Consider the following 19,063-nt stretch of genomic DNA (forward strand, 5'->3'; position numbering starts at 1 on the left):
AAATAAACGTACCTTCTCGCCGCCTTCCCTCACATTGTCTCAGTCTCTCCTCTCCGGGGCCAGAACAGGAAGCATCCAGGCTCCCTCCACTAAGCCAATGATTCGTCTGAGCGCCGTGGATCGGCGCTCAGCTAGGGAATGGGGGACTGGGCATGTTCTCCACGCAGGCTATAATGCAGCCTGCATGGAGAACATTTAAAGTGGGCATGACTGGTTTGGACAGCCCCAAAGGGCCGGCCAAACAGTCATTGCGCACTTGGAGTGGGCAACTCGCTCCTCCCCTGCCCTGAGAGCAGAGCAGCCACGCCCACCCCGCAAAGCTGTGCATCAGGAACAAATACAACAATATTAACCTAGAGTTATTATCATTGTATTTGTTCTTTCTTTCACTGCTTTACAGCAGTGGGGTGACGCCCCTCTGCCTTAGCGGAGGAGCCGCCACTAATCCTACAAAGCACATTATGTAACACTTAGATGACAGATTTTTATTTTATACAGATAGTTATGTGGCTTACTGCTTTTAACACAGCGATCAGCTTGTTACTTGCAGTTCATAAACTGTAATCCTATATAGCACAGTGAGTTACGAAGGATATCAGGCTTCCACACCTTGTAACCCTCACTGTCTTATGAGCACACCCTGCCCGATGATTTACACACATATGATTTGTCAGTGTATAATGTATACGTGTGATGTAAAGCGCTTAAACAACCTACACTGTACAGCAAATTCATTATGTTAAACCAGATCAATGCAGTCTCTTCCACCTGCTTCCTCCCCCTTCGCATACTCCAAAAGATCTTCAACTAGCTCCCCATCACAACAAGAAAGACCGTCACTCAAGCCCTAGTCACGAGCCGGCTGGACTACAGCAACGCACTCTACGCAGAAATCACAGCACACCTCCTAAAAAGACTACAGGCCATACAGAATTATTTTGTCAGACTCATCCTCGACCGCCCCAGACGAACCCACATCACCCCACCTCAGGAAGCTTTACTGGCTGCACATTCAGAAGAGATGTCAATTGAAGATGCTGTTCCACACCTACAAAGCCCTGCACAACCAAGGACCAGAATACATTAACCACCGCCTGAACTTCCACCAACCCTCCAGACACCTGCGCTCAATCTCCTTCTCTCACGCCCCATGCTTCCGCTAAAGCAACAGTGGAGGTTGCTCCTTCTCCTACCTCTCTGCCAAGTCCTGGAACAACCTCACCCTTCACCTCCGAACCTCATCCTTTCTGCTAGATTTCAGGAAAGGACTCGAGACCTGGCTGTTCCCCGCAAGGATCACAGTGCCTGGAGAGCCTCATATGATTAGCTGCACTTTCCAAATCCTGTTTGCTTGGTTGATTAGGATAAGTAACGCTATAGCGCTATAAAGGAAACAAAAAAATTGTGGTATTTATATTGTTATTTGTGTAAATAATGGGACAGACCAACATATATAATATTCTTTCAGTACATGAATATCTCTTAAATGAAAGGGCTAAACAAAGTCAAAAGCATGCCTCTCTACACTAATAACAAGCTGCGTGCCTTTGTTTCCCCTCCATGCATATAGGTGTGAGGCTCCAGATAGCTCCCAGCCAGGATACTCCAACAAAAGAAGGTCTGATGGCCTCTTAACTTTGGCCTATGAGCCCAGGCGTGCACCCTCAACTTGTGCCCTGTTGAGTCCCATTGGTGGGCCAGGGCTTTGGTGGCCTCCTCAGTCTCGGCCGCAAGGGCACAACGCCAAAGGCTGTTGATACAGCCTTCACATCCATATAATCATTGGCCGAAGGGGGCAGGATCTGAAGGACAAGACGTGCCAATACTTTTTTCAATTTCAGAAAAACAGTTCACCTATTTTTAATGAAAAGGCAACCGTCCTGGGGCGGTTAATCCAGACAGTTGAAATGCTTTAACTGAAGTGTAAGGCAGGGAGTCTTGTGCTGTGAACCTGGGGGAGGGGCAGACAGCTAAACAAGCCTTCCTGCCAGGGTGCCTGCTGCCCTGAAAGAAATGTAGTTTCAATCTGTAATTGCAATTGTATTGCAAATGCATTGGCTTAAGTGGTAGAATCACTGGTAACTTCATGATAACACAGATGTATTCTTTTTTTGAGGTATTGTAAGGTACTTATCAGCTGAGCTGTGAAGTGTGTGCTTTTCAAGAACAGTTATAAAAAATGCACTACATACAGACTGCGCATTACTAAAATCTATATTTTAGAAGCCCTTTTTTATCTTAAACATGTTTGGACATTTTTATTCCAGCCTATTTTCTACTTGGTGTATTGCAAGTTTAAAATAAAGGCTTGCATATTCACAGTGCTTTATGTCACAAACTTGTACCTCATAGCACTAAACATACACAAGTCATTATTCTCAACGACACCAACCAGGGATCAATTCTGTGGCTCTGTGGTTACAGACACAGACCCCTGCAGTGCATTAACGAATAGAGGTTTCATTATGTTCTATAGTGCATTTCCCACTGATGAACTAAACTTGCACATTAGGCCACACAAGGCCTGATGAATGGCACTGGAAAGGGGTCACAAAGAGCATAATGCTGCTGTAACTATTCCCCATAGTAGTTGCATTTGCCTTGTGGAAAGACAGGCTAGCAAACAAGCAAGTGACCCTCTGGTCGTATAACCACTCGGTGGTAAACTACTTCGCTGTGTCCTGGGCGTGCAGCGACATTTAGTGAAAATGTGGCCATTAGAGCTAGGCATGTACCGGGAGGCGAACACGTCAGTGCTGACGCCCTCGCTCTGTTCCACTGGTCCAGGTTTCGGCAGCTGGCCCCACTGGCGGACTAGGAGATGACACCGGAACCCACGACCAGACTGGGAAGAGCAACCAGCCTTAGCAGATTGCTGCACAAATGCCCTGAGAGTGGGGAGGAGGGGGTTAGTGAGAAGCACCGCTCCCGCTTTTGTTACAGGGGGCTGATATTGCTGCCCCCAGTAACAAAAACGGCATTCATGGGCATAAGACCATGCCCCACCCCTCCTGCCCACCGGGAAAATGCCCAGTGCCCGCTACTGCCAGTCCGGCCCTGCCAGAACCAATTGAGCTGTGGGAGCTGGTAGACTTGACTTAGGAATGCTGGTGGACAGACACTGGCACCCAAGAAAAGCAGCAAATACCGTAAGCGCCTGGAAGTCTTCCAACATATAACAGGCTTAAGTGACCTGAGCGACAGGTGGCCTACTGTCGCCGTAGACATGTTCATCCTTTGGGCCTTTACCGACGGAAGGAGCAAAGCATGGGCGCAGGCGCACTTGGCAGCGCTGGCTTACTTCGCAATCTACAAGCAGGGAATGACCCAGCGAGCACCTTCTACTGCAGGGCAATTGCAGGCAACCACCAAGGATTAGGTCTAACAGGATCCCCATCAACTTCACTTTTATCCTACATGATTGGTCAATATTGTTCTGCAATGATTTTAGTTAATCTGGAAACAAAAATATTCATTAATTCCCCATCAACTTCAAACTAATGGCAATAACTGTTTTGAGGACCCAAAAGTCTACTAAATATTGAAAACCTAATGCCTATTACATCCAACGGTGGGTATTTTATGTTTTTTATTAAGGAAGAGGAGGGTGGAGGGAGTAATGGCTGATAGGCAGGTTAGTGTAGAGGGGGCGAGGGGCAGCCTGGGACTGAGTAATGTTGGCAGATTTCTGTGTGTGGAAACTTCAGTGCCTGACCAGTGAGGTGGCCCTAGGTCTGGAATGAGGTACATTGGTGGAGCTACCAGTGGGGCGTGCTTCAGGTTGGTTATGTGTTAAGAAATGTCAAGTGTTCACAATGAAGGTGCATTGACAAAGCTCTGAGCAGAGTCTGCAGTCGACTGAGGCACTGTGCCCTTTCAGTCAGCCGGCTCAGTGCTGAGATGGCGTAGGATACCCGTCAACAGTAACTCACTGGTGCAGCTTGGTGCACTCAAACATTTCCTCAGCGGCCACAATGTACTGTCTGTGGCATGCCCAAGGGCTGCACCTATGCCAGCAGGGTGAGGAATGGGGTGATGGAAGGTGGGCATAGAGGGACGTGAAGCAGATGCATGGTGTGGACAACAAACTGAGCCTTCACCTGACTTCTGTCTGTCATCAAGGCTCTATTATTTTTAACAAAGAACTAAAGTCAAAGCATTAACTTTTATGTAAAACGTGAGAGAGAAAGAAATACTCATCTGATGGCTCAATTGCAAAATGTGAAAGCAGAAAACCTGGTATCAGTCCTGGCTTCCCCACTTGACCAAATTGTGTGATCCTGGGCGACTGGTTATTAGCACTTTGACTCCTTTTTCTTCATTACCACATATGAGAGCCCCTTGAAATACACAAGGTCAGGATGTGTGCTGTACAACACCTTCTCTTGTGTTTTATTTAATAAACTATAATGTTCCAATTATATAACAACCAAGGCTACACTCAAGGTGCACCTAACAAATGACTTGCTTCTTGGTTCAATAATGTCATTGTTTTCAGAATGGGGGCGGCATGAATCTTTCCAAGAACATGTTTGAAAACTATCTCTGCTAATAAAGGCCTCTCCATGCAGTGATATAATCTTATCTACTAAGGTAAAACATTCATGCATGTTAATAAAATAAACTTTTTGGGGAGTTTACAGAGAGTTTATCATGTTTTTACATGTTTAGTACAAAATTTCTTTAAACATAAAGGTGTTCCTAAAGATAAGTTGTCTAGGACACCTTTGATGCTTCTTTACCAGCTTTCTGAATGTTCTTGCTCTGTCAAGTGAACAGAAGCCCAGTGGTGCTGCCTTTCGCCAGGGGTCCGCAATTAAACGTCAGGAGGGCCGCATGTGGCCCCCGGGCCGTACTTTGAGTATCCCTGACTTAGAGCAACTAAGCACACTTGAATACTGTTTAAAACAACAGCAAAAATTGCAGCTCAAAAGAAATACACTAAAAATAACTTAACGCAACTTAATACAACTCAAAGCGGCAAGAAAACAGCTCATTACAACATACCCCAACTCAAAACAAACAGCACAAGGTTTCTTAACCCCTTCCATGCTGATGACGAACCCCAGCCGTCATGCACTACAGTGCTCGTGTGCTGATGACGGCTGGGGTTCGTCACGGGCCGCCCCTGTTCGTGTTGTTTACAGCACACCAGGGGAATCGCGGCCGCACGGAAAGGGTTAATACCACACAACTTAATGCAATGCAAACATGTTCAATCCAACTTTAAACACTGACATAAAACGCTGAGAATGTAACAACATTATCACACATGAAGTGACAGCGGGAGGGGGGAAGAGGAACTCACCCTTGGAGGCAAAGCCCACACGCAAGCCAAGGGTGAAGAGCAGGAGTACCACTGCCATGCTGAGCTGGTGGGTTGTGTCTGCCACACTCCACAGGGCCCTGTCTACTGTGCCTCATGCACCTCCTCCCAGCCACAGCAGGATGTGGTCTTGGTGGGTGGGGAAGTGGGGGGGCTTCCTCGCACACAGGCTCTTCCCAGTGTCGGGGGCTGCTTGCAGTGTTGAGAGCAGGTGCCTTGGCAACACAAACACTGTAGGTGGGGGACAGAGCTGTGCAGGAGGGGGCGGGTAGGTGTCTGGAGGGGCGCCTTGCTTGTAACTACTGTCCTGAAACTGGAGTGTGAACACAGTTACTGTTGGGAGTGAGGAGCAAACTGATCTTGGTGATGAAAGAATTATTACTCTGTTCTTAAGTTATGACTGCAGATTGAGTCTTAAAAGAGAATCTGCTATGGTGTGGGTCTAGAATCAGGCGTCGAAAAGAAAATAATGGACTATTGATGACTGGTTCCAACGCTGTGTACAAGGTCTCCCCCACTCCTCATGGTCACAATTGTTCAGTAAGGGAGCCCCACTCCCAATATCTATGTTGATGTAACCCAAGATGTTCCTTCATTATGAGGATTTCCTGAGAAGAAGAGGTCAGGGGAATAGGCAAACACCCCATATCCATGGAATGGGCACAGCTACTACACCAATTCAAACAACAGACCACGCGAGCGGAACCACCTGAGAGATCCCAGCCCCAGACGCCACATCTGTCCCTGACTGGACAGATAGAAGAACACAATGAGTCAGACCGGGTACACCACAGAGGTCATAAAGCAGTAGTCCCAACCGTCAGCACCCCACTATAATCTAGGAGCAACCGATATGGGCCCCCCACACATATGTAACCACAATCTGTTGTCACAATACAAGCAATCACACGGAAGACCACCGCCAACATATATCCACGCCGGCCCCTAATAACCACCCCAGTTTAATCCCAAAGTTAGCATTTAGTGATATAAGTCAGTAGTTCTGAAGTCGGCGTTAGTTGAAAGGGGGTGTACCTGCTACACGAAGCATTGCACTACACCCACAAACAAGTGTCTGGACAGACATAACCCCAGAACCAAGGGAATGCTAAACTAGCCATGCTACTGAAGACATACTGACAAAGCAAATGGAAATAACAAGTATGTAGGAACTGAAATGTAATAACGACAATCGCTGATCATGTGCTGTATGAAATGCTATTACAAATCTGAAAACCTACATTTGGTAACAAATACATGCTCGTACTCTGTATCAGAAATGTGTCAAAGTGCAGGTGAAATGTTAAAACCAGGTAACATATTTAAACAAAAAAGAAAATGAGGATTTCCTTGCTCAGACAACGGGGCAAACACACAGAAAGTCACCGAATTATTACCAAACATTTCTCCTAACAAAAAGCCAGAAGTATTGGTTTTGCCAATTCTTATTTAATTTAATTTGGATTGGCAGAAGTTTGAGAGATAAGTCCAGATCTCCACTGTGGGATTGCAGCATGCTATACGAGAGTCAACTGATGACGAAGAGCTTGATTCTCTAGGTCAGGGACTGCAGGGACGGCTCCTCCACGTGGGCGGAGGAGCGTCGCCCCACTGCTTTGTAGCAGTGTGAGAAGCAGAAACATAAAATGGTATTTTGAATACCATTTTATGTTCTGCTTCTTGCACTGCGAGAAAGCAGAAGGCAGGGTTTGGTTGGGGTGGGGGGGCGGTCCTGCCTCAGGCAGGGGAGGAGTGGCTAGTTCACTGTTGTGGGCACTGACTGTTAGGTCGGTCCCAGGGCCGACCAAACCAGTCATGCACACTCTGCATTTTCTCTATGTAGGCAAAATGGCTTCCCCATAGACGCCTGTGGGGTGGGCGTCCGAGTCAATCACAACGCTGCCATTGCAGTGTTGTGATTGGGTTAGGGGAGGGAGGCTGCTTGCTTCCTGATTAGAGAGGAAAGGAGACGTGACGCGGAACCGGTGGAAATGGTACTTTTTTATTTTTTATTGAATTAACACCCCCGTGCAACCCCCCCTCCCCGCGAGACCCCCACCCGCGAGTCATGCCGGCGGCGACTGCTGAACAGATTGTGAAAAGTCAGAAGTTTGCACTGTAAATGGTGAACTTAAAGGGCATATACAGCAAAATATTGCATTTTAAACACTTTTGTTCATCCAGTGCAAACCCGCTTGAGTTTACTGTGCACTCAGAACCTCACACTTCTCTACTGGAAAAGGAACAAAGGACGACTGGTAAGATTGCAGACTTGGGGGGAGGAGCCAAGCAGGCATTTGAAATGGCCGCATAGTCGCTCGGCTCCGTGAGCCCTTTCGCCCCACACATATATCCTGACATTTATCCTGCGCCACGAAGGTGTACTTTAATAGGAGAAGGAGAACGAGCACTTACCGTCTGCTTCTGAGGCTCCTGCGTGCGGCAGGCCCTGAGAACTGTCCCCGACTGCTCTGCGGCCCACGTGGTGATGAGACCGGGGCGTTGCCTTGGACGTGCATCCGGCCGCGACTGCAACAACAACGGCTGTTGGTGGTGGTGAGGAGCCGGTCGGAGGGTGCCGTTGACTTGAAGGGTCGCTGATGGCGGTAACAGCCCGGTCCACTTGGCGGTGACCCTTGAGGGGCAGTGTGGTGAAACAGGATCGGAGGGGCGCATGACTCCTGCCCCCTCCCTAAACTTTTTGCCCAGGCATAACCAAAGATTGCCCCCGATATAGGAGGGTGGCTCCCAGGGTGCGGCAGGGATTTAAGCCTTTTGGTGACTCTCCTTTGGGAAGTCCGCCTCCTGTGGCGTCCCGCATTGGGGTCTGCTCCCTGAGTGAGGTGAAGAGGGACGGGGCCAACTTGACTAAGATGGCGGCTGGTGCCCTCCTCTACGGTCCATGCCCAGGTCGGACGGCTGTCACACGGATGGGGCCGGGATGCTTGCAGCGAACGCAGGAGCCCACATCCAAGGACGTATTGGCTGCCTTAACGATTTTGCACGAGATCCTGATTTGTCATACTCGGGACCTGGGTAGAAGAATGGCCGCCATTGCTGTTTCGCCGTCTCTAGCGGCCACAGTCCGATCCCAAGGGAGTGCCGGCGTACTCGCAGCTATGGCCACGGAGGGAGTCCCAGCTCCGCCTAGGTACCGGGAGCCGCCAGAGGACCCGGTTCCTGTGACTGCTTGGGCCGACATGGTTCTACACGTGGGTGTCCCTTCGGGACACGCGTTCAATCGGCGGCTGGGGATGGAACACTATCTTCCTTATTGGATTGTCCCAGCAATGTCGCGGCGCTTGCCGGACTGTGTGACTCTCCTTTCCTGGATGGTACTATTGTGTGTGAACTCTGGGAAGTTCCCGGGATCAAGGTCGACCTTACCGGATCTCCGCTGTTTATACTCGGATGGGTTTGGATTGTTGTACTTTCCTATGGCTATGCTCCGACCTGACCCGCCCAGATCGTTTGGACCTTCCAGGCTGTACTGTAAATCGTTTGACAAGTGAACTTCTGGCGGTACCATTGCCAGACAGGGTCAGGGATGATGTGGTTCAGAGTCTATTGGCTTTATTGTTGACTGACGGTGCAGTGGGTATGTTTGACCGGGATTTCATCGCGGTTGTGGCCAGGACTTGATGTGCTTCATTACTCTTCTACTTCGTTCCTGGGATTTTCCTGGGTGTAGGGGTGAAGGGCGGGGATGGGCGGCAAGACCGAGGGCCCTCCTCCACTTATACTTTTTCTCTTTTTCTCTCTCTTTCTATATTTCGGGTCTCTAATAGGGCGACAAGCACGCGGCTGGGGGGTAGGCCATGGCCTTCTGCGGGTGTGCAGGGTGGGGGGTTGGTGTTTGTTCGGTATTTGTTTCCATGGCCCTTTAGTCTTTCTTCTCTTTTTAGTGCCATCGCCGTTCATGGACTCTGCAGTATGTTTAGTTTTGGGGGTGGGGTTTAGACTCGCTACGTGCCGGGGTTGTGCCTGCATTTCTCCTGCTTTGTGTGTCTTATCCCCGATATTTCCTTCGTATCTGTACTGTTTGTAGATATCCTGATTAGCGCGCAGCATTGTAGGACCGTGTGCGACTGTGCGGCACCCTTTTTTAGTTCCTTATTTGAAAATGAACCTCTCAAATCCTGATTTCAAGTTTGTACATCTGATTACAAGATCTGTCCTGGTATTTTTATGTTCCCGGATTTCGCACTGCTATAATTTCCATATTGCTTGCTGTACTCTTGCTCTGCTTAGCGGCCGGCCGGGATGGTTGTAGGCCCATACTTGTAAATGCTTGTACTACTAATAAAGGTTCACAAAAAAAAAAAAAGATTGCAGACTTGTTATAAACATATTAATATAGAAGAGTTCATCACTTGCGTGCTGTTATAGAGGAACTCGGTACAAAAGTGGGTGGTGATGGACGGAGCATCTGAATCAATCAAACACTCACACCCAGTCAAAAGATCTGGGTTTAATCCATCACCGTTCTTTAGCCCACTCTGCCACCCCAGTTCAGACATGGCTATATGCAAATCAGTCTGACCCTGTGCCTCATGGGAACAGTCCAGCCCGAACTGCCAAGCCATGTCTTCGCTGGACCGGAAACAAGCTTCCGAGGACCGGTTTCTGGCATTCCAGCCGTCTTCAGCCCGGCTTGCTTGAATCCAGTGGCAAAGTGAGCAAGGGACTCACGTCTGAGTATACCCTGCCACACTTATGGCGGCCAAAAGCGGTACAAAAGGGGGTGGTGATGGACGGAGCATCTGAATCAATCAAACACTCACACCCAGTCAAAAGATCTGGGTTTAATCCATCACCACTCGGCAAGGTTACAGAACTACGCTGGGCGGTACTGTGAATCACATGCGGATGAACCGGAGTGCTGTGAATTTGTAGTCAACAACTACAGTTCCAGTTGCTGCAAAATGATCAAACAGAACATGTGTATTTGTAAAGCGCATGTTCACCCATGGGCATCTTGGCACTGAATTATAGATGTTTATTATTACTCAAATCAATGCTACTCATTTTATTGACCTCCGAAGCATGAAAGGCTGAGTGGACCTGCCAGGATTGGAACCTGTGACCATGAGGTCAAACACAGGCCCCGCCAGTGGACACATTAGTCCACTAAGCCACCAGACCTAACGAAGAATGGAGAAATTTGTGAAAGGTAATGGAAAAGTGTTATGAAAGGAAGTGTGATTAGATATAGTAGTAGTGGTACTTAGGAAAATGTATTTTTGTTGCACCTTTATGAAAGTCTTTTAACTTCTTTCTGTTTTCCATGAACACCTGTAGGAATCTGCCCTCCCACTTTACTCTAGCAAAAGACATCACTTCTTTTGAAAACAAAATACTGGTTCAGGAGGGTTGAGGTCAAGTATAATGTTGAGCTCTCTCTGTTGCTTCTACCACAGCAGAACCAAATCATCTTTGCCATAGATCATAGCAGGATCTACAACATTATCCTTAGAAGTAAATGTTTAATTGATCTCTCAACCTAGCTCTACCAACGTCTTACCATATGTAAGCGTTTTCAGGTTAGACTTTCTTAAGGTTGCCTCTGAAATATTTTCAGAACCATCCTCACCAATTTAGGTATATGTCGATCACACAGTTTTCTACCTATCTCACCATGTCCCTACAGAAGGGAGGATTTTATTTTCTCCACAGTGTTTATCACGGCTAGGACCTATCCATCTCGATCTTCATGGTTCTCATCACCGGTTTGCGACACTACACCTTTAACAGCCGTCACATTTACATTTTTTTGATCAGTTTTCCCTTTTACACCGTTGAGCTAAGGGACCTTCCATGTTGCCCTTAAACAATGTAGTAGCCCACACTGGACACTTCTTTTTGTTCCCCAACTGAGCTTTACTACCACAGGGAAAACATCCAGTATCTCTCTTCCACATGTATTTCTTTTCCCTTTTTCAGTTTACTTCCATTTATGATGTCCGCCTCCCCAGAACCTCAACTCCTGTTGAATAATGACATTTCTCATGTACAGTTCACTGGATTTTCCATTCCTTTGGTAGTTATACCAGTTTGCAGCAAAGTGGGGTTTTCTGTAGGCACTCAGTGTTTTTGGGAATGTTTACAATTGGACTTTTCCACTAATTGAAACCTCACAATTCCTCCATGAATGTTCAAAAATTACAAATAGCAGACAAGGTTCTCAAAATTGCAACGTAATTATCCAATGGTTCACCCATCAGCTGTGCTCTTTGAAATAATTTATCCCCCTGAAAGACTGGAGTTCTCTTGGGACTGATTGTTCTATTCAGATTTGTTAACACTGAATCCCCACCACCAGCTCTCACTGTCACTGTATCCCTGTAGAAGTTGTAGTGAAGAGGGCCAAGCGTAGGTTTGATTGAAACAGCTTTTATTCCAGGAATGACAACTTAACATCCACAGGTGGCATAAAGCAGTTAACACCAGAGAAACCCACTGCAGAATGAAATCCTGACACTCAGGATTCTAGAAGACATCATAAGTTCTAAACATGACATCAAATAGGAATACAACACACCTCCCACCGAAAAAAAAAGAAAAAAAACGATAAGCCCTAAAAGAAAAGGAAAAGAAAAGAAAGAAAAAAAACAACATTAAGAGCAAACATAATCCTTAAGCTTTACAGGAACATGTTTTACACGAGAACTACTGCGTAAACTGACAGGCAGGGAAGAGCACGCCTGAGAAACAACATTTTGAGAAACAACATCATGAGGTACAGTATTTTGAGAAACAGCATGATGAGTATTAGACGGAGAGACCTGAAAAGGAGTATTGTTAGGACAAATTCGAGGCAGAGGTACTTGAGAAGAATGCAGATGATCAAAAGCTTCATGAGAACCATGAAAACCAGAATCAGAGGCAATAGGATCTAAATGGACATGCTTCTCATCTATGACATTTGACCTGCAAGCTGAAATACGCCTGAAGTTCCAGATCTTACCACCCTCAACTCTAACAGCTTTGCTAAAAACTTCTGTGACTTTGACAGGCAAAGACCACCTAGATATGCCTTTAGGAATGATACCTCCAAATTTCACCCTGACCAAATCACCAACAGAAATTTTGGGCGAAACAAATTTCGGGGAAGAATTCTTAACCATTTTGTCTTGGTATTTACCAATACGGTCTCTAATTCTATTCATATCCAGCTCTAAATACCCAGAATCTTTCGTCTTCAGCCACCAAGGAAAGATCTTGGTACCAGGTTTCCTGCAACGCAACATTTCAAAGGGGGACAAACCAGTAACAGAGTTGGGGGACATACGATAGGTGAACAAAGTGGCCTGCAGAGCTTTTTTCCACTTCAATCCACTCCGTAGGGCCAACTGGCAGGACTCCTTAATCACTCTGTTAAAACGTTCCACCTGGCCATTGGATTGTGGAGAATAATTCGAAACCCTTTTGTGGAGAATACCACAAGTTCCTAGAAAAGCAGAAAAAACTTCGCTTAGAAATTGAGGTCCATTGTCGGAGACAATTTCTTCTGGTAAACCCTCTCTACAAAAAACTTCATTTAAAAATTCAACAACAACTTCAGAATTGACTTTTTCAACAATTTTTAGCTCGGGCCACTTGGAGAAATAATCTATGAGAACCACGGCAAACATATCTTTTCCTGACTGGTAATTGAAAGGACCGATGATGTCAATTCCTAACTTCCTCCAAGGTCCACACACAAATTCAATAGGAGAAAACCCAGAAGAAATAGGTTTGACAGATTTGTCGCTCAAAGAACACGGAGAGCAGTTCCTTACCCACCTGTCAACCATCGCGTCCATACTAGGCCACCAATAGTACTCTCGGATTCTCCTTTTAGTCGTGGACATCCCCATGTGACCTTCATGAGCTAGCATGCAAATGGATTCACGGACATTGAGGGGAGGGACAATTTTGTCATCTCTGTAAACCATATCATCAATTACTGACAATTCGTCTTTAACTTTGAAGAAAGAGGCTAAATCACCACACAACTTCCTCTCTTCAGGCCAACCAGTGCTCAAGAAGGTTTTGACCTTAGCAAGAACCTCATCGTGACTCATAGCATCAGACCAAACGCTTTCAGTAATGGAATTTCCTACATCCTTACCACCAATTAGATTAACATCACTAAGAGAGAAAGCGACATCACATTCGTCAGAAGGAAACGTGTTAGAAGTATCACCAACAGGAAGACGTGACATACAGTCAGCATGTACATTTAGTCGTCCAGGGACATAAACAACTTCACACCGGTACTCTTGCAACTTAGCAGCAAGACGAGCCAGGCGAGCAGTGAGAGTTCGACCACCACCAGCAGACAACATGTTAACAAGAGGCTTATGATCGGTCCTCAAAATAAATTTCGTGCCCCAAAGGAATTGTTGAAAATGCTGAGTAGCCCAAGTGCAAGCAAGAAGCTCCTTCTCTATAGCAGAGTAATTAAACTCGGCGTCCCGTAAAGTCCGAGAGGCATAGGACACAACATATTCACCAAAACGGTCCTTTTGCATAAGTACGGCACCAAGCCCTACATTACTGGCATCTACACAAACAATGCAGTTTTTGTGGACAGAGAAAGGTTTAAGAAAGGGAGCATTGACAATTTTGCTTTTTAAAGAATCAAAAGAGGTTTGCTGTTCTGTACCCCAAACAAATTTAGCCTGTTTTTTAAGCAAAGACCGCAAAGGGTGTACAATAGTAGAGTAATCTTTTACAAATTTCCCATAAAATTCGGTGAGTCCTAGGAAAGACAACAGTTGTTCCTTTGAGGAAGGAATGGGAGCATCTGTAATACTTTTTACATGATTAAGTTTAGGTTTTATGCCATCTTTAGAGATCTCATGTCCCAAATATTCAACTTTGGGTTGCCTAAATTTGCATTTGTTAAACTTTAAAGTAAGACCCTTTTTTTGCACATTAGACAACACACAATGTAAATTCTGATCATGTTCCTTGACATCTGCCCCAAAAATTAGGATGTCATCTTGGAACGCGATGGCTCCTTTGCAGTCAAGAAGAACCTCTTTCATCAGGCGTTGGAACACAGAAGCAGCACTAGCGAGTCCAAAAGGCATTCGCAAATACTGGAACATGCCTTCAGGAGTCACAAAAGCTGTAAGTCTTTTGGAATCTTCGTGCAGCTCAACCTGATGATAGGCGCTAGCCAAATCAATGGTTGAAAAGACAGTAGCACCTGTGAGAGAAGAAATTAGTTCATGGATGTTAGGGAGAGGATGTTTATCTACCCAAATCTCCTTGTTTAATCTGCGGAGATCCACACACAGACGGAGTTCCCCAGAACTTTTGAGCGATAAAACAATGGGAGAAACCCAAGGGGAGGATTCTATGGGCTCAATGATTTGTTTAGATACAAGATCGCTCAAAATGTCCTTTAGCTTCTCACGATAGGCCAATGGAACATTCCTGACCCTGTGTTTGACTGGAATGGCATTATCATTCAGGATAATCTTGTGTTGAAAATCAACAAATTTACCTAAGGTGTCCTTGAAAACATCAGGGAACATTTTCTTAGTGTACTCTACAAACAGAGAATTGTCTTCCACATCACAAATACTCAAAACATAAGGTTCGCCTAAATAAACAGGGGGATTGGCATTGGGATCAAGTTTAATGCCAAGTAAACGTTGATGTGGCCAACTTAAGATAGCAACACCTTTGGTGGCAACATAAACTTTCCCTTTGGCGAATCTATCAGCAACCTGAATATCAGCCCAAAAGAAACCTTCCATGTTTATTTTTTTTCCAGTGTAACCACCTGGAGAAATGTCAGAGGTAAGAAGCTCTCTGTCACCCCAGAGGTTTTTGAAAAGATTCAAACCAATGATGGAATACCATGAACATGAATCCATCATTAGGAGAATGGGCTGGTTATCCACTAAAATGGTGTAAGAGGGAAACTCTTTCTGTTCAGAATCATCCACAGATAGGATACAATTGAAGCTTTGTAAAACTTCCTCCTCTTCCTGTGAAATGTAATTGACCCTTTGGGAAGAACGACAAACATTGGCAAAATGTCCTTTCCTTTTACATTTAACACAAACTCTATCCCAAGCTGGACACCCTCTATAATTTCCCAAATGATTAGAGCTACCACATCTATAACAATAAACATTTTTCCTGTAGGAAAACTTGTTTTCAACAACATTCTTGTTTTCAGGAACTTTCTTTTCATTGTCCTTTCTAGGAGGTAACCTATTAAAATTAGAAGGCGTGGTTTGGCTCTTCACTAAGGAAACTTCAGTTTCAGGAACTTGAGGTTTGGAGGCTTGACCTCTGATTTCCGAAACAAACAATTCGGATTGCTCAATGCCTTTAGCGATATTGATGACAGAACTCAAGGAAGATTCTGTGCCTAACCAAAGTCTCTCCTGAATTTTCTTGCTTTTGGTGCGCATCATTATCTGATCTCTGAGAACTTGTTCGTAAGAGATTGTTTCAAAGGCACATGAACAAGCTAGGGAACGTAAAGCAGAGACATAATCCTCAATGGATTCATCCTGTTTTTGAACGCGGGAATAAAATTTGAAGCGTTCCATAACAGTATTTATCTTTCTTCCAAAGCGAATTTTCATTTGAGCACAAGCCTTCTCGAAAACATCCATGTCTCCTGCATCATCAATTGAAGGAAGATTGTCAAACTCTTTAATGCCAGCTCCACCAAGGCAGTGTCTGAGAAGGGCTAATTTGCGTTTAGCAGAACACCCATCCTTTTCTAGGACATCAACATAGGCTGAGAACATAGGGTGCCATAAATCCCATTCAATATTGGGATCACCAGCAGTTTGTAAGAAGTGAGGTGGAGCAGAGATATTGGACATGTTTGTAGTATTTGTAAGTAAAATTGACAGAAACTGAAAAATTAAAAAAAACAAAATAAAGTAAGAATTCCAATACCTTGTGGTTAGTAGACCACTAACCAGCAAATCCGGTGAAAAAACGAGTTAAAATGATGAAGATATGACGAAAAGTAGAACAGCTTCGTGAAAGTTGCTTTCCGATTCACAAACAAGATGGCGGCACGTTGTGACGTCAGACGTCGTGAAGTTGAAAGGGTAATGCCCAGAATGCACTTGGTTTCCGGAATCGGCGAGAAGACAGAAGCTCTTCAGCGTTGCCAGGCGCAATGAAGGTTCTTTCGTGTTGCCTGGATGCAGCGGGTGCAGGTACAGCGGGTGCAGAGGTTCTACGCAGTTTAAAGGATGCGTTTAACGGAACCTAAGACTCGGTATGTAGAATATTTTCCAAATGGTGTAATAAGTAAAGAAAACTCACGGCTACCTCGTCGGAAATGGCAAGTTCAAGGTTGAATAATAAGAACGTCGGTAGAATTAATTCAAAGGCAGTTTCCGTGATTTTCAGCAGAAAAGTGAGCGTTGTCATCCACAATGTCCTTCTTGAAGTAGGAGTAGCTGTAGTTACCCAGTCGTCGCCAGAAATTATGTAGTGAAGAGGGCCAAGCGTAGGTTTGATTGAAACAGCTTTTATTCCAGGAATGACAACTTAACATCCACAGGTGGCATAAAGCAGTTAACACCAGAGAAACCCACAGCAGAATGAAATCCTGACACTCAGGATTCTAGAAGACATCATAAGTTCTAAACATGACATCAAATAGGAATACAACAGAAGTGTTTGAATATAGCCTTAGAGCCCGATATAGTGGGCTCTACTGGCCATTAATGACCTGCTCCTGCTTTCAGCGAGGGCCTTTAGCAGGGGAGTGGAACTTTAATGGCCGGTAGAGCCACTTCGGGCACTAAGGCTATAAGAGCATTCTTCTCCTAGAGGGCAGAATGTTCAAATTTGTAAAACAGAGGCCTCACGGAGCCCAAGAAGATAGAAATCCCCTTGGGCTCTGTGAGGTTTTTTATTCACAGCAACAGCGGTGAACAAAAATTATAATGTTGATGGTCCGGGCTTCTACCGGCCATTAGAAGCCCAGAGCAACCCATTGTCTGCAATGAAGCTCCCAACATTCCAGTGTTCTAATACATTATGGGACTCTGGCCCAAGACTGTGTGCAAACAATGCAAACTTTGTTTTAGAAGAGAAGACCTCCCCACGAATAGCATCCATTAAAGTTTAAATTATATATCCAAAGTGACAAATCTACTGAAGGATAATAAGGCAGTGAGTAAAACTGGGAGTAAATTTACACCATCCATTGTGGGAAGTAACTAACAGAATACTTCTTATAAAATCACCTGAGTAAAGGAATAAAAACAAAAAGGATAGGGGCTCAATCCCATTCCCAAACTGCAAATAGTAAAAGGGATGTCAATACGTTCTCTGAACCTGCTGAATACCTGTCATTTTCAGATTCAGCTACCAAGAAAAAATAACATGGAAAAACGTTCCTAAATGACTATACAACTCAGAAAAAGATGAGCCATCGAGCTGACGGACAATATGGCTCTGACAAACGAGGTGCCTTACAAACAATGTATCGCCTAGATGCCCTCAGAAACTAGGAAGGACCTATTGTCCCTTTTTGTACAACAAGATCTTGGTGGCTTTGTTTGGGTTTGGTTTGGTTTGGAATTAGGGGGCCAAAAGGGGCTACTGGGTCAAAGCCGTTGGGGGTGGAGTTGTTTGCCTGTGATGCTTTTTAGCCATCCTACTGTAGCTCTGCGGAACTTGGCCAAGTACAGCCGCATCAGCACTTGACTCTCAGTGGGAGCAGCAGCGAGCCGTCTCAAGGGTCTCAGGGCGGTTGATGTGGGGGTTCACCAGGCTCAGCACTCAGCAGACGAGCAGTATTTGTATAACGCGACTGTCCAGCACAGTGCTTATCTCTGTAAAAGAAGTACTTACACAGTAAGCTCAATTCTACACACTGCAGCCTCCTGGTGAGGATTCACCTGACCCCTTCGACCTCTATTTATCTAATGCACCCATTTGTAGGTTTCAGCACTCCCTCATTTGTGTCTGCTAGGCACTTGCAGGCACTCAGCCTCACCCACAGTTCAGGTCCATGGGATGCCTCTATCTGGCCTCCTGCTCTTGGACAGTCAAATGCCTTCTTCAGGACACCTATCATTGCAGACAGAAGGGCCCACAGGCCATAGCAAGGCCTTCTTCCTTCTGGACTGGGAGAGATGTCAATTCAGCTTCTTGGTTCTCACTGGGTCAAGGTGTTGCTGTGGTCCGGTCCTAGTGACAGGTCAGGGGATGGTGGCTGAGTTGCTTCAAGGTGCTTTAGTGCAGCAGTGGTGACCTGGCACACTTCTTCTCAGTACCTCTGCAGCCACACAGCCATTTAGGCGCATAGTAGAAGTGTCTCAAGGCAGCAGCATCACTTCTAGTGCTGTGGTCCCCTCAGGCACACATTGGGCAGGAACCACAGAACTAGTCATGGCACAAGTCTGGTCAGGCCCACTGCCACAGCCTCACATGGGTCTCTTCTTCAGCAGCGCAGACCCCTTGGGCACCCTTGTGGCAAGTGCCGCAGCTGAGAAACCAATGTCAATGCATGCACATTTGGCAAGGTCCACAGTTTAGCAATAGTCTCTTCAGCAGCGCAGACCTCCTGGCACTCTTTGGAGCAGAGCCACGGCTGCAACAGCAGGATGGACAGGGCAATCCACCAAGGAGATGGCTCACTCCTTTCTTCTTCTTCCAGGCAGCATCCTTTCGGCGTCCCAGGGCAGGGAGCAGCTCTTCTTTCTGATCCAAATCCAGGTAATGTCTCTCCACCTATGGGGACCTGGC

At 45.8% G+C, this 19,063-nt stretch overlaps 1 protein-coding gene across 1 annotated transcript in view; it reads right to left on the reverse strand.

The window, feature by feature from the left end:
- The window catches only part of LOC147717865 (uncharacterized), a 77,788-nt gene extending 72,421 nt beyond the window's left edge, over positions 1–5,367 (reverse strand). The window contains exon 1 of the mRNA XM_086920575.1: positions 5,309–5,367. Coding sequence (XP_086776701.1) covers positions 5,309–5,366 — 58 coding nt within the window. The 5' untranslated portion in view covers position 5,367. The remainder of the gene's footprint in view (positions 1–5,308) is intronic.
- Positions 5,368–19,063: the final 13,696 nt, after the last annotated feature.

This window comes from Lissotriton vulgaris, chromosome 5 (assembly GCF_964263255.1).
Source record: "Lissotriton vulgaris chromosome 5, aLisVul1.2, whole genome shotgun sequence".
NCBI lineage: Eukaryota > Metazoa > Chordata > Amphibia > Caudata > Salamandridae > Lissotriton > Lissotriton vulgaris.